Genomic DNA, 15,867 nt, shown 5'->3' with positions numbered 1-15,867 from the left:
TAAATACTATATTATTCCTGGAAGGAATCTGGCTGAGGATCAACAAGGAGGATGCCTGCTCCTGTCAATAGACATCTCCATCGCCATCAGCCAGCGAGCATACCTAAATCGATCCTCCAAGGCCTCTGATCTAGCCCAATCCCACTCAACCATTTGAAAAGCTCAATTGGAAAATTCAAACTCAGTTCACCAGTCAGATGCAGACCAAGTCCCCTTCCTCTGAGAGGAATCCCCCTGACTGGGTCAGCATTTCTATCTCCTCTGGGAACACCTGCTTCTGTCTCGACCTATTTCCAGTAAAGCCTCTTGCCACTGGAAACTCCAAAGATGCCAGGAAGGAGACCACTCCTTGGCACATACAACCCTGATTTCAGGCTCCATCCAAAGCAAATCTTCTCCTTTTACAGTGCTGCTCCTCCCCGGCCTATACAGAAATCCGTGCCACAGCAGCTGCCTAGCTCTTTCCTCCGTGAGCTGCTCCTGTGGGATAGGACCAAGCTTGGTGCTGGCCCCGGGTGTTTGATCAGGCTGGGGCCCAATCAGGAAGGAAAACTAGGAGGGAAAAAAAATCAGCTGTACATCCTGTCTCTTCAAGAGACTGTTCCCAGCTCCAGCCAGGATAATGCTGACGTGAAAAATGATTCCATTCCCTATGTCTCAGTTACCTCTTCTCCAGCCAAAGGGAACATTATGCGGCTTCCCAGAAAGGATGGGGAGTAAAGGCCCTTGTTTCTCTCAAGCTTAGAGATCTCAGTGGGAAGGGTTCCAATGGAAGGAGACTAGCCCTAGAGAAGCTCCTCCATCTTTCCTCTTGCATTGCACCCTCATTTTGTCAGGAGGGGAATGAGGAGAGAGGTGAGGCATGGGCAGAGAAGCTTCACTGACTGATGAAGTGATTTCTCTACTCTGGCAGCTTCCTGACCCACTTGCCCTCCGTCCTCCAAACCTTCTCTTCAGCAAGTTTCAAGCGCCCTGCAACTTGGCAGGGCCCTGAATAGTTGTCCCATTGGTTCTGCCTGAGAGGCAACAGGGGTTCAAACACTACTAGAACAGTGCTAGAATGGAAAGGACTGTCACCCTTTCACAAACCCCATTCTGACCTTGAGGGATTGATTCTTCTACAGAGCTGACTCCTTCAGCCCTTTCTGCAGCCAATAACCATCCAGCTCGCTAATGTCCTTCCTTGAGGGGGAACCAGCCATTTATCCCATTAGGAGAGTCAGTTAATTTAATTTATTAAATACTGGTGCTGGCAGACCTAGCGCTGGGAAGCAGGGAGAGGCAGGGAGGAAGTCAGCCATCTAGGAGGCCAAGAGGGCTACTCATCTGCCACCATTCAGCATTATAGTTTTATGAAAATTAAATCATACTAATGAAATAAATTGGAGCTGTCTGGGCTGTGTGCCTGCAAGAGAGGAGACTCAAACTAAACTCATGAGCTGCTGGGTGCCTCTCCCTTCAGCCAAGGTGCCCCGCCGAATGCAGAGTTTGAATGGTCCATTTAGCAGGTGTGAGTTTCTGATAGTGTTTCACCTCCACAACATTGCCAAGATCTGCCCTTTCCTCTCCATCCAAACTGCTACCCTGCTCGTTCAAGCTCTCATCCTATCCCGTCTGGACTACTGTATCAGCCTCGTCTCCGATCTCCCATCCTCCTGTCTCTCCCATCTTCAATCCGTCCTTCATGCCGCTGCCCAGATTGTCTTTGTCCAGAAACGCTCTGGGCATGTTACTCCCCTCCTCAAAAATCTTCAGTGGCTACTGATCAACCTACGCATCAGGCAGAAACTCCTCACCCTGGGCTTCAAGGCTGTCCATCACGTCGCCCCCTCCTACCTCACCTCCCTTCTCTCCTTCTCCAGCCCAGCCCGCACCCTCCGCTCCTCCACCACTAATCTCCTCACTGTACCTCGCTCTCGCCTGTCCCGCCGTCGACCCCCGGCCCACGTCATCCCCCTGGCCTAGAATGCCCTCCCTCTGCACCTCCGCCAAGCTACCTCTCTTCCTCCCTTCAAGGCCCTACTGAGAGTTCACCTCCTCCAGGAGGCCTTCCCAAACTGAGCCCCCTCATTCCTCTTCCCCTCTTCCCCCTCTACATCTCCCCGCCTTACCTCCTTCCCTTCCCCACAGCACCTGTATATATGTATATATATATATATATATATGTTTGTACATATTTATTACTCTATTTATTTTACTTGTACATATTCTATTTATTTCATTTTGTTGATATGTTCTGTTTTTTCCTCTGTCTCCCCCTTCTAGACTGTGAACCCACTGTTGGGTAGGGACCGTCTCTATATGTTGCCAACCTGTACTTCCCAAGCGCTTAGTACAGTGCTCTGCACAGTGTAAGCGCTCAATAAATACAATTGAATGAATGAATGAATGGACTACAATGACATGTGCTCAAGAAAATGAGACCTGCGGCTCTGGGACCCTGCCAAGTTCAGCTTTACTGAAGAAATCCTTCAATAATCATGTCAGTCAGCTCCCAAATTTACTTGCCCTAGTTTATACTCACCCATTCTCCCTTTTAGAGACTTTTAGAGGTCATTTACTCCACTCCTCTGCCTCTATGCCAGAAGTACCACTTCCTACTTTTGAAAAAAAACTTCCATAAGGCGATACTACAAAGTCTCTCGGTAAGATACTCCAGTCTCCTTATATTTTGAAGTACCTCTTAGCATCTAACCTAACCCTTCTTGCTTCAATTTCAGCCCATCCTTATTTGTCCCATCTTCCAGAAAATAAAGTAATGTTCCCAATAACTCATCATTTGCTTGAAGCCTAGAGTAAAATGGAGCTGGAAATATTTTTGACTCACTTAACAGGAATGGTTACTCAACTTTAGCAAGTGGCACACACATCTTGTAAACGAAGCCCAAGGGATCTCGACCACTTCTCCAGTCCAGTTCTAGGGAGGGCTGGTGGGCAGAGCCATACTGCAGGTGACACGTGTGGGGGGAGGCTCTAGGTGGGAGAAATATTAGACGTGGTGGTTTTGCAGTGAGCATCTCTGGCTCCCGGCAAGAGAAGCAGTGTGGTTTAATGAGAAAGCAGCGTGGGTCTTCTGGATGGAGCATGGGCCTGCCTGGGAGTCAAAAATACATGGTTTCTAATCCTGGCTCTGCCACTGGTCGATTGTGTGCCTTTGGACAAATCACTTTACTTCTCTGTGCTTCAGTTACCTCCGTCTGTAAAATGGGGATTAATGCTGTGAGCCCCATGTGGAACATGGACAGTGTCCTACTTGATTAGCTTGTATCTACCCCAGTGCTTGACACATAGTAAGCACTTAACAAAGACCATCAGCAGCAGCAGCAAGAATGAGCAGAAATGCCAAGTTCAGCACCCTACTGGGCTGTCCTGCCCTTGCAGCTCTCCTGTCGCAGAACGAGAAAACCGCTTTGAGGAGGAGGGCTTGCAGACTTTTGGCAGCAGCTTCTGAGCTGGAGAGAGAACCCAAATTGAGACCGAGCAGAATTCCTCTGCATTTGTTTCATAGGGACCCAGGATCCTCTTCTGTACAAATGATACGCATTTACCAAAATCACAGAGAACATACTTCTTGGTGTGAGAAAAGCCATTGCCATGGAGATTTTCCATTGCAGAGATGTTTGACCATCTTGCGGTGACTCTGGTGTTATATTAAAACAGAACCCCAATCCCAAGCACTGAGCTCGAAACCTGCTAAAGCTCAGTTTCCCACTGGGATCTTGCTATTAGCTTTCTAGTTGTAAAAGCTTTCTCCTAAATCAGCCTCCGGAACCGATTCTGGGGGCTCTAGTCCCAGAGGGTGGAGGCCCGGGGAGCTGAGAAAGCAAAGTGAAAACATGTGTGGGTCCCCAGCTTCTCTACACTGTGGGGGATCAGGATGATTTACGAGAGGCTGAGTGTGCACTGAGCAGAATTACTGGCACTTCCGTAGAAGCTGAGACCAGAGAGAATCAGGTCACACCTGCAAATTCCCTTCCTCTTTATGGGAAATGTATTATGTCCTCATAAACTGCAGGTGGCTACAGTTTACCCTATTTGCACCACAAAAAATTTTGCCTTATTCATAACACTTGAGAGGATTTTACTGTTGTTTTCTTTTAACTTTCTGGCAAAACTGTTTCCTGACTGTACTAATTCCCATCAGCCAGCTTTCCAAACAGCTTTGCAATGGAGGCCACAAACAATCAGCGTCCTATTCACAGATGCTAGAGATCTGAAATATGTGTAGAGATATCTGGGTCTTGGGATTCGGGTAGATGGATGAGCTGGCTGTCCTGGGACCCATGACCTATTGGCATATCATAGGATCCCAGAATCCAAGGCACTAAAATGGATGAAAGAAGGACTTAAGGTCTGGAGACTGTTGGAAAAACAGTTCAATGGCTGCAGGCAAAAGCTTTCAAAAACCCAAAAGAAAGGTGATTCATGTAGGATTCTGTGGTCAGATCATTATTCCTTTTCCAACTTCTTATCCGGACAATCAATTGATCAACAGTATCTATTAAGGACCTACTGTGCGAGAGCACTGAACAAAGAGCATGGGAGAGTACAATAAAGTTAAATCTGGATTATCCAGGATCTATTTAGTTGGATTATCCAGCCTCATTTCTGCTCTTCTCTCTCCTGCTGCCCATCTTTGGCCAACTCGCTGAGATGTTCAAGCTACTGTGACCAGGAGCAGCGTGACCTAGACAATAAAGCATGGCCCTGGGAGCCAGAGGATCTGGGTTCTAATTCTGGCTCCGCCACTTGCCTGCTGTGTGACCTTGGGCAAGTCACTTAACTTCTCTATGCCTCACTTTCCTCATCTATAAAAAATAGGGATCAAAATATCTATTCTTCCACACTCTTAGACTGTGAGCTCCATGGGGGACAAGGACTGCGCCCAGCCTGATAAACGTGCATCTACCCCAGCACTTAGAACGGTGCTGGACACCCAGTAAGCACTGAATAAATGCCATTTTAAAAAAAAGAGCACAGAGCAGTGAAACTCAAATCCCTCCATTTTGCTGCTTGTTATGGGAAGGGGGACACTTGGTAGGGGAAGGGACTGAAGTTATTGGTAAAATTAGGTTTTTGGATTGCCTGTACTTTATATCCCTTGCAGACATGGGCCCAATCAACCCAGAACCCTTTTTTGTCCACTAAAAAAACCACATGATCTTTAACCAAGATTTCGTGACGAAATGCGATGACATTTTGAAACTTTTATCTGAAGAATAAAAAAGTCCCTGGGGCTGAGAAAATGATGGTCCTAAATGGCTGAGATGGAACCTCCAGGAGGTGATATGGCATCTCCCAAGCTGGCACCCTCCCCTCTCCTTACCGAATCCCTTGGCACGTGCTCAGTGTGACGCTGGACTGTTCCATCCCCCTCACTGTCCCATGGTAAAAACACCGATCCTGGAAGGTGAAAACATGACCGTCAAGCTAACAGCAAAGAGGAGTATCTTCAAACATGTCTGTTTCCAGCAGAAAATCCATTTGTCCATGTCAGTGCTGGATGATACTAAGCTCTTTTTTACTCCCAATCTAATAAAGGACAGAAAGGTCGAGGAAGGTAGGACACAGGGACGAGACAGCTCCAGGAGTGACCCTGATTCTATGATGTTACAGGAAAGGCTGAAAAGAGAAGGATTATGAGTACAGAAGTAACTGCTTCACTCCCCCCTAATGAATAATAATTATTAATATTACATTATTATAATAATCATTATTAATGCTGACATTGCCATTATTATGGTACTTGTTAAGCACTTACTATGTGTCAAGCACTGTTCTAAGCTCTGGAGTAAATACAAGTTAAGCAGGTTGGACAAAGTCCCTGTCTCACATGGGGCTCACACTCTTAATCCATGTCCCACATGGAGCTCTCAGCATTAATCCCCATTTTACAGATGAGGTAACTGAGGCCCAGAAAAGTTAAATGACTTGCCCAAGGTCACAAAACAGACATATGGTGGAGCCAGAATTAGAACCCAGGTCCTTCCGACTCCTGTGCTGTATCTGTATGAGTGCTAATTCTGCAAGCAGGCCACAATACACGGGGCCAGAGCAGTTGTTGTAACTACAGCCTGGTTAGTGTCTGGATGAAATATTTTGGCCACTGGGCTGAGTTTCCTTCAACATCTGGTGCGTGTGTGTTTTTATTCAAATAAACACAACTTTGGCAGATGATACAAGGCACGTTGTACTATCTCTCCTTGTTTGACTTACCCTGACATCCATAGGTGTGGAAATCATGTTTTTGCAACAGGAAGAACAGAAGGCTTTAGGCTAGGCTGTTTCTCTCTCCAGAAACTTTACTGATTCTCAGGCCTATAATCTACAAACCAGTCTCATCACCCCCAGCTGTAAATCACCATCACAAGCAGTGATGCAGTCTCTCTCACACTGACATGCTCAGGGTTTTCCCTGCCAAGAGGGAACCACACCAGACACTCATCATTGAAGAGGTAAAGGAAGAGGAAAATTGTGTGATGAACACTCTATCAACATGATTGTTCCATTTTCACAATGCTCTCCAGCCTGCTGGGTTTGCCAGCTCTGGAAAATCAGTACCAGTCATTTCTAAATAAAGCCATTGGAACTGAGAAGGAGAACAGGAAACCAATGAGCCCATAAATAGCAATAATCAAAACAATCAAACCACCCCATCAATGATGGCATCCGTTGCAGTCTGAGAGCTCTTTGGGGCTTAGATCACAGAGCAGCTTCCCTGTGGGCCTCTGGGGAATCGAGACTGAGTTTGGGGAAGGGTTGGGTCAAATCTCAAGCAATTGGATGACTTCAGCCCTATTTCTCATTTGAGGTTGGGGGGTTTGAAAAAAGAAAATCCACTGAAATCCACGAAGACAGGAGAAAGGAAACGGACTGACTGGCAGGCCGGGCATTGGTGGCAGTGGCAATGTTTCTGATGTCCAGGAAACTCTGTGAAGTTCCTAACCCTGTTGTTTCTCTAAACATGACCCACTTAAATAACGTAAACATCCCCAAACTGTCCTTGTGTGCCAGCAACCAGCCTGCAGGCAGATTCTGCAGTTAAATTCTGCAAGAAGTAGAGTGCTCTGCACACAGTAAGCACTCAGTAAATACGATTGAATGAATGAATGAGTGACGGATCTGAGCTGAATGCCCACAAGTTAGGCATGTAGCTGTTACTGTTACATGTACATGTTACTGACTGACTAGAGCTGAGTCTGGATACATCCCCAGGTTCCAAGTTAGACGTCTGTTGAAGTAGATGAGAGGGTGTCTTCGTGGTTGGGGAAAATGAGCGGGATTGGGTAGGGCTGGGAAAGGATCTCCAAGTTTCTCTCTCCAGCTTTGTTGCCATCCTTAGCGTTCCTACCCCCAAAAGACTGCCAGTTGGAGCTTCCCTCTTTCCTTGCCCCCCCTCCATACCCCATCCTCTGGGGGAGGGGGAAGCAGAGGGACAAGAATGGGAGGAAGGAGGAATATGTGACTAGTGGATAGAGCACAGGCCTGGGAGCCAGAACCTGGGTTATAATCCCAACTTTGTCACTTGACTGCTGCGTGGCCTAAGGACAGGGACTCTGTCTAACCCACTTTACTTGATTCTACCCCAGCACTTAGTACAGTGCCTGGCATATAGTAAGCACTTAACAATTACCACAATTATTACTATTTTCATTACTCACTTTAGGGGCAGGTTTAGGGGCCTCTGCTTACCTCCCTCATGGCCCCTTTGGCAGGATCTTTCCAATCAATCATGTTTATTGAGCACCAAACTAAGCACTTGGGAAAGTATAATACAACAGAGTTGAAAGATATATTCTCTGCCCACAATGAGCTTAAAGTCTAGAGATCTCCAATAGCAGAAGAAGAGACCTGAAGGTATTATTTCTATTTGTAAGGACCTGGCCAGCAAAAGTGTTGGCAGTGGCCTCAGGCAGAGGCCAATTTAAAGGATAGCTAACTAACTGCTCCTGAAAGTTCTTCACAAGGAAGACTGGGAGACAAACACGGCAGTAGGGTCCTTTTAGTTCCAGCATTTCGTGCACCTTTGACTCCATAGCCCCCCACGGACTGAGAAACTCTACCAGGAAGGCTGATCTCAAATGCTTTGTCTCCTTTTTCTTTTACAGACTATGGCCAATCCAGCTAGATCTTGGAACTGCAGCGGGAGCTCCAGGGCAGGCTGTTCATGAAGACTTTTCTGAACAGGAGCCATCTGGCACCAGCTGCGGCCTTCCAAATGAGGGCAAACAGCCAGAGCCTGCAGAGCAGGGAACGGGTTTCAACTCTGGCGCACAGAGGAAGGAGGGAGAGGAGAGAGAGACAGAAAGAGAGAGAGAGCAAGAGCGAGTCAACTCCAAGCTGAGGATGTTCCAGCTCTGGAGATTATAAAGAATATCTCTCCTCTGCCAGCTGCAGGCGGCATCAAAATCACTAGATTGTTTAATGTCCTTCAGCAAATCCCATCCCACTCAGTTACCAACATCCACACAAGTGCAGACACAGAGGAGCCCTCCTGAGCAGAGGCTTGCCCACTGCACAGTGGTTCTGGGCTCCAATAAACCTCCGCCTGTGAGGTCCATGCTTTTCAACCCCCTGACAGATCTGAATGTCAGAGGAGGTCCCAGTCCAGAAGAGATCAATCGCCTTCAGAAGCTCTTAGCAGCGCCTCAAAGCATCCTCTGCTCTTTCTCCCCAGTTTCCAACTAAAAAGGCTTAGAATTGAGATCATAATTACTTACCCTATTTTTCAAAGTGGAGGTTTGAGGGGCTCCACTCTCGGAGTAATGAATTTCTGTGTAACCTGGAGCAAACAGGTACCTAAGGATAACAGAAGCCAAGTTGTGCTTCATTAGATTCCAGACATGGATTTAGCAATTTTCAAGTTATCAACACACAGGCTATGGGAATTGTCCTTTGTTTGTTTTTTATGGTCTTTGTTAAGCACTTACTAGGTGCCAGGCACTGTACTAAGCACTAGGGTAGATACAAGCTTATCAGGCTGGAAACAGTCCCTGGCCAACATGTGGCTCACAGTCTCAATCCCCATTTTATAGATGAGGTAACCGAGGCCAGGGAAGTTAAGTGACTAGGCCAAGGTCACACAACAGACAAGTGGTGAAACTGGTATTAAAACCCAAATCCTTCTGACTCTATCCACTAAGCCATGATGCTTCTCATGACCTTCTGTATGTCAAATTGATTGTTGCTTCTGAGCGCAATTTAAACCTCAGGGGAATTTCCTTAGGCTTGCTTTATGGGTCTGTTTCTAGTATTCAAAGTCCTCTATACCCAAAGAGCCCCCCATGACTACCCATGACTCTGAGTGGATTGTGATTCCAGAGAAATTTCAGAACCTTGATCTTCCCACTAAGGGAAGGACATGCTCTTGCAGAAACAAGCTGGACATAATTATCTAGGGCAAGGCAGATTTACTTCTCAAGAGGCTGGGGAAGCATTTCTCTGCCTTCTCAACACAGCCTGGGTCAGTTCTCCCGGAAAGGTAACAATAAATCAAAGAACGCTCAAGAGAGATTGTCCAGGGTTCGCAAGTTTAAAAAAAGAATCTCTTTGGAACGGAGCCGTAATACTCTCTCAGAAAGCTTAGGAAAGGCTTGCAATGTATAAGTCACTCTCTTCAGCTCCTCCTGGCTGCAGGATTACTGTAGGGAAGCCACTACTTGGCCATAAAGGACCCAGACAGCGAGAAAGAAACATTCAACTCTGCTCTCAAGAGGAACTAAGCTCACTCAACCAGATTGCTTTGGGATCAGCAGCATCCAGAAGACAAAAAGATTGCTTCTCTTAAAGCCAGAGACAAAATGACATTGTAAAGAAAGGAAAAAAATGCTTTCAGATGAGTAAATTTCAACCCACTTAGTCCCCATGTAGAGGGCTAATAATAATAATCACTGTGATATTTACTAAGAGCTCACTATGTGTCAAGCACTGTACTGTATATATACTGTACTGTACAATATATGCGGATTGAACACTGCCCGATGAAGATGTAGATTGAAGAACATGAGGTCATAGGTGTTGAAATCCCAGTTTAATTGAGATGCTGAGTCCAGATCTTTGAATCTTTTTGGAATCTGCAGAATCGCATGGAGATTTTTGCATTTCTCCTTAACAATTTCTAGTTGATCCTGCTTCCAGCCAGATGGAAAATACCATAAGAATTGTCTCTCGTCACATTTCAACCCTTCAAGCCTCTAGCCTTGGCCTAAAACAAAGGGACACAGCAAGGAAATTTAAAATAAGGCAAAATACAAGAGCAGTTTGTGTGAAGAAGCTTGGGTCATCAGAAGGTTTGGATCAATTCCTAATTTATCTGACCTTCTTCCCTAACCCTATCTCAGGCGACCACAAATCTTCACAGGTTCTGCTCCTCTGCATACAAATAGCTTCCAAAGGAAATGGAAAACGTGTGTTTTTAGTCATCTTATGTCCCATCCTCCTGGCTGTACCTGTGAGCTGTCAGAGAGCAAGAAAAATTTAACAAGTGACAGAAAACATCAGACATGTCTGCTGAGAGCAATGCTAAGTGTCTCTTCACTCTGGACTGCAAATCTCTCGTCAACCAGCACATAATAGATGACAGGCCAGAAGTTCACATGTATAATGGTTGTTCTCTCATACAGAGAGATAGCTCATTTTTCTTCAAACACAGCCAGCTATGAAAATTCTTAGCCTCCCTAGGATTCAGAAAAAAAACATTCAAAGCAATGTCCTGCACCCTTCCCTGGAGAGGGAAAAATGTAGCTGCAAAATGAAAAGAACATTTAACAGATGAGGAAACTGAGGCACCTCAATGGACCTCCCCCTTCTAGACTGTGAGCCCATTGTTGGGTAGGGACCATCTCTATATGTTGCCAACTTGTACTTCTCAAGTGCTTAGTACAGTGCTCTGCACACAGTAAGCGCTCAATAAATGCAATTGAATGAATGAATGAATGGAGTTTTCTTTACGGTTCACTCTACTTCTCGCAATAATCCAACCTCTTTTCTATTATCTCATCAGTCCCAGTTTGCTTGGTAATGAGACCCGAAAGGACCTCAAAAGAGAAGAGTCCCTCCTGCCCCCACCCCCCAGAAAAGGATGAAAGATGTACAGACTCTTGTATTTCTCCCTTGTACCAGCAGGTAATTAGGACCCAGGTATCTAATTTCTCTCTAAAGAGCTTTTTGCTCAATTGGCTAGTGCTCACTTGCAGCTGAAATTCTTGAATGACCGGGGAAATCAAGGACTGATGAACAATCCAGCCTTACAGAAATTACTTATTTTGTATTGTTCTTCCTCTACACTGTAAGTTTATTGTGGTCAAGGACCATGCTGCTAACTCTGTTGTATTGTACTCCCTTGGCACTTACACAGTTTTCTGCACACAAGCAGTGTTCAATAAATACCATTAATTGATTGACTGATTGAATCAGCTGGAATTAAACCAAATTATTTGACTGCCAACTGAGCTTTGTTGGGCCAAGTCTGAAAAAGTGTTTGTTTCTGAGGAGGAAAGGAGAACGTACCTTTCCTTCATGACTTTCATTTCCTGTCTAAAACATGGTCCCTAAGTGGGTAATCTGATGGGCAGAGAAAGCTCCTGAGCCAGGCTTTCTAGTCCAACACCTTTGCAGAACCACAGGCAGTCACTTGGAAGAAAGTAAGGGTGTAGAGGGGGAAAGTTAGGGATTTTAGCTGAACAGCCTTTAACAGTAGAATGACTGACATGGAGCACAATCATCACATGATTCCTCCAAGCACCCTGTCCACCAGCAGAGCAGATCACTGTCAAAACTGAATGGATCATTGTTCTGACAAGGTGATGGCATTTCAGTATGTTCTTATGAGTCACTGGGCCTGAAATTCAACTTCTTTGGAAAGAAGAAGAAAGAAGATGGAAGAAGGAAGAAGAATAAGAATCTATTAAGTGCTTACTATATGCCAAACATTGTACTAAATGCTGATATAAATACAAAATCAGGTCAGGCACAGCCCCTATTCCACTGGGGGCTCAAAATCTAGCAGGGATGGAGAATAAGTATTTAATCCCTATTTTTACAGTTGAGGAAACTGAGGCAAAGAGAAGCTAAGTGACTTGTCCAAGGTGACATAGCAGGCAAATGCCAGAGCCGGGATTAAAAAGGTTTCCCTGGAAAGCAGGAATCAGAGCTGCTCTATGAGATCACGACAGTGAAATATTTGGTTCCTTAGGGAAAAGGCCCTATTATTATCACTGCCTTTTGTGTGCCAATCTCTCACTGAGTAGTTTCTCACAAGCCTACCACCTCAGGCCCTGTCATTTTACTGCTTACATAGCTACATATCACAGAAAGCAACCACCTCCTGCACCTCACATTATCTGTAAGGAACAGCAACACACTGTACGGCTCTTTCCAATATTATGGCTCCTTGTGGGCATAGGACATGTCTCTAACTTCTGCTTTACTTTCCCAAGCTCTTAGCACCCAATGGGTTCCATTAATACCATTTCTACTATTACTAAGGCATTATTTGCCTTCTCTGGAGCTGCAGAGGCATGGACAGTCATTCAAATGAAAGACACCAAAAGAGCCAGGGCTGGCTGAAGAGAGAATGCAGGATCCTAATGTTTTCTAAAAATCTCAGAAAAAATAAAAACAGGAGCAAAATCAGAGTCACATGTGTCCAAATGGTTCCCTCTTCCTCCCTCTGGAGGAAGACGGTGATTGTGTAACCCAGTTGAGTACCTATACTCAAGCGCTTAGTACAGTGCTCCGCACACAGTAAGCGCTCAATAAATACAATTGAATTAATGAATGAATACGAAAGGTGCATCCTAATGTTTTTCAAAAATCTCAGAAAAACATAAAAAAGGGGTAAAATCAGAATCACAAGTGTCCAAATGGCTCCCTCTTCTTCCCTTTCTTTGGACAAGTAATTCTGAAGACAGTGCTTGCATAACCTGGTTGAGTCCCTTTTTGACAGGTGCATGTGTTCTTTTCTTTACCCAGAAAAGGCTTTCTGAAAGAAGACAGAATCCATGTAAAGCAAGCCTCGGTTTTTCTCAAAAGAAGCTTTTAAGTGAAAAGTAATGTAAAATGTGCAAAACTAGAAACTGCCCATGGAACTCAAATTACCTATGCTCCAGACTATAAACGAGATTAAAATTGCATTTGCAAAGAGGACTAGAAATATCTCATCAAAGGGGCCTTCACTCCTGCAATGGGCCTATCTGGGCCACTCTGATGCCTTCATCTCTGTTCCTTCTCAGAAGGAAAGGATGCATGGTCCATCTCTGCCTAAGGGTGAACACCATAACTTTGATCTCAGCTTTCAAAAGTTCTCTCTGGCAGAGGGAAATCCCAATTTTGCCGAGGTTTGATGTGCTAATGTATACCACTAGGTACCTGGTTACTAGGCTCAGATTCAATAATGCTGCTCTCCGCACAGATAATACCAGCAGATGAGAGCACAGCATCAGGGAACCATAAAGGCATTTCATTCACCACACAGTCTCAGTATAATTTCCTTCTTGACATTAGCTGGCTCAGCATAAATTCTGCAGGAGGCAAATGTTTCATCATTCAGTTGCACTAAAACTTTCAGGAAACAGTTCGAGGGATTTGTGTTCAGGAAGACTCTACCGCAGAATATTCATTAGGCTTGATTTAAAGGGGAATGATGGGAACTGCTGCTTCTCTTTCTCAACTCCAGTGTCCGATCTTTTGAACTCCCGTAAGCCCTTCTGCACATGCTGACAACCTGATGGGCAGCCCTGGAAATAGTGTGGGAAGCAGCATGGCCTAGCGGAAAGAACATGGGCTAGGGAGTGAGAGGACGTATATTCTAATCCCTTACTTGCTGTGTGATATTGGGCAAAACACAACTTCTCTGGGCCTCAGTTCCTTCATCTGTAAAATGAGGACGTTGGGCAAATCACTTAACTTCTCTGGTGCTCAGTTCCCTTATCTGTAAAATGAGGATTAAATACCCATTCTCCTTCCCCCTTTAACTGTGAGCCCCATGAGGGACAGGGACTGTGTCTGACTTGGTTATCTTGTATCTAACCCAGAACTTAGTATAGTGCTTGGCACTGAGTAACCTTTTAACAAATGCCACAATTACTATTATTGAGGGTGTTCAGATTTTATCTGTATAATTTTGAGTGGAAAACGGTGAGAAATACTTCCCCTGGATGGGAGAAACCAACCAAATGCACAACATAAAACAAGATCTCCTCCTAGATGAAACTCCAAATCATGAGAGTAAAGTCCCAATAACTTACTTCCATTCTCAAGGCCTCCAAAATGAAACAAACCTGAAATAACTGTGTATTTGCAGGGTGGACAACACAGACCCCCAAATATAAAATTTAAATGGGAATCTCTCAACTTCTACTAACTCTTTTATCTTTTACCTCTTGCTCCCACCAAACTATGAATCAGTGCTGTCTTACCTAGATCTGTACTTTGCGCCCAGCACGGGGCTGGGCCCATTCCAGCATTTGATAAAGGAGTTCAGTCAATCAACAGTCTTTATTGAGCACCGTGCAGAACACTGTACTAAGCACTTGGAAGAGTATAACAGTGAGTTTGAAAGAAGAATACTTATAATTTAACAGGGGACTCAGACACAAAGTCATTTACAGATTGGAGGAAAAAGAGAATGGCAAAATGGACAAATAGAATAAATGAATGCTTAAATGGTAGAGGACATACATTGGCATGTTCAGTAAATGCTACAGGTGACTGTGAGTGTATAAGAACTGAGATAGTAGTTGGTAGGATACTACTTGGGAGAGATGCCTGCCTAGGTTGAAAATGCCCAAACCCAGGAAGCAAACAGGTCCATTGTGAGATGGATTGGGTCCAGACCTCATTTCTAGAGGGGGAAACAGGATGGTGTAGTGGATATAACACAGGCCTGAGAGTTAGAAGGCCATGGATTCTAATCCAGGCTCTGCCACTTGTCTGCTGTGTGACCTTGAGCAAGTCACTTCACTGTGCCTCAGTTACCTCACCTGTAAAATTCATTCCGTTGTAATAAGCACTTACTGTGTGCAGAGGTGTGAGCTTCACAGGGGACAGGGATTGTGTCCAATCCGATTTGTGTGTATCCACCCCAGCACTTAGTACAGTGCCTAGCACATAGTAAGTGCTTAACAAATACCATAATTAATAACACATATGTGGGGTGTGTTTAATGTGCATAACTGGCAGGGCTGAAGTTACAGCTGAGGCCACTACACATAAGACAAGCTACAAAGTATGTTTAACAACACCCAACTACAGGGGAACCACTTCCCTTACTTTCCCAAAGTGCTAGAACCAAGGTACCTCTGAGGGTACAATGCTGTCCACAGGCTTAGAATCACCCATATGCAGAACTAAGAAACTGTGTTGTATGAAAGGAAAGAAGGTTAGCACTTCCCTTGAGAAGGATGGAAGAGGTCCTAGTGGCCTATACAACACATATATGGTTAAGGCATTGCCACCTACGTCGTGGCATCTAACCAAGTTTTTTCCAACTTGTACTTCCCAAGTTCTTAGTACAGTGCTCTGCACACAGTAAGCGCTCAATAAATACGATTGATGATGATGATGATGATGACCCTTGGGACTTTGACAAACTCTTGGACATTGATGACCGAGTTTGCATTTAATAATTAATTATGGTATTTGTTAAGCGCTTACCATGTGTCAGGCACTGTACTATCTCTGAGGCACCTACACTGAAGAGAAGATCCATTTTTGTTAGCAATCCTTTCATCAGTGATGCAAAGCAAAATGGCGTCATCCCAAAGCCTGGCAGAAAGCCAGGGTTACGGGTATGTTTCCTTCCCATTTTACTCGGGAAGTCACAAACAATGCATTAAGTCAACACTTCTATTTTCTAAACTGTTTTCC

At 44.9% G+C, this 15,867-nt stretch overlaps 1 protein-coding gene and 1 non-coding gene across 2 annotated transcripts in view; one reads left to right on the top strand and one right to left on the bottom strand.

Annotated features, from left to right (window-relative positions):
• The window catches only part of ADAM19 (ADAM metallopeptidase domain 19), an 81,228-nt gene that overhangs the window by 32,348 nt on the left and 33,013 nt on the right, over positions 1-15,867 (bottom strand). Inside the window, exons 5-6 of the mRNA XM_038771683.1 lie at positions 8,721-8,799; positions 5,327-5,403 (exon numbers count right to left, since the gene is read on the bottom strand). Coding sequence (XP_038627611.1) covers positions 5,327-5,403; positions 8,721-8,799 — 156 coding nt within the window. The remainder of the gene's footprint in view (positions 1-5,326; positions 5,404-8,720; positions 8,800-15,867) is intronic.
• LOC119920185 lies at positions 15,358-15,485 on the top strand. The gene has a single exon (XR_005447948.1). It is a non-coding gene; the product is annotated as a U6atac minor spliceosomal RNA (small nuclear RNA).

This window comes from Tachyglossus aculeatus, chromosome X1 (genome assembly GCF_015852505.1).
Source record: "Tachyglossus aculeatus isolate mTacAcu1 chromosome X1, mTacAcu1.pri, whole genome shotgun sequence".
Taxonomy (NCBI): Eukaryota; Metazoa; Chordata; class Mammalia; order Monotremata; family Tachyglossidae; genus Tachyglossus; species Tachyglossus aculeatus.
The sequence above is the reverse complement of the archived record's forward strand: the minus strand, read 5'-3'. Positions and strand labels throughout refer to the sequence as shown.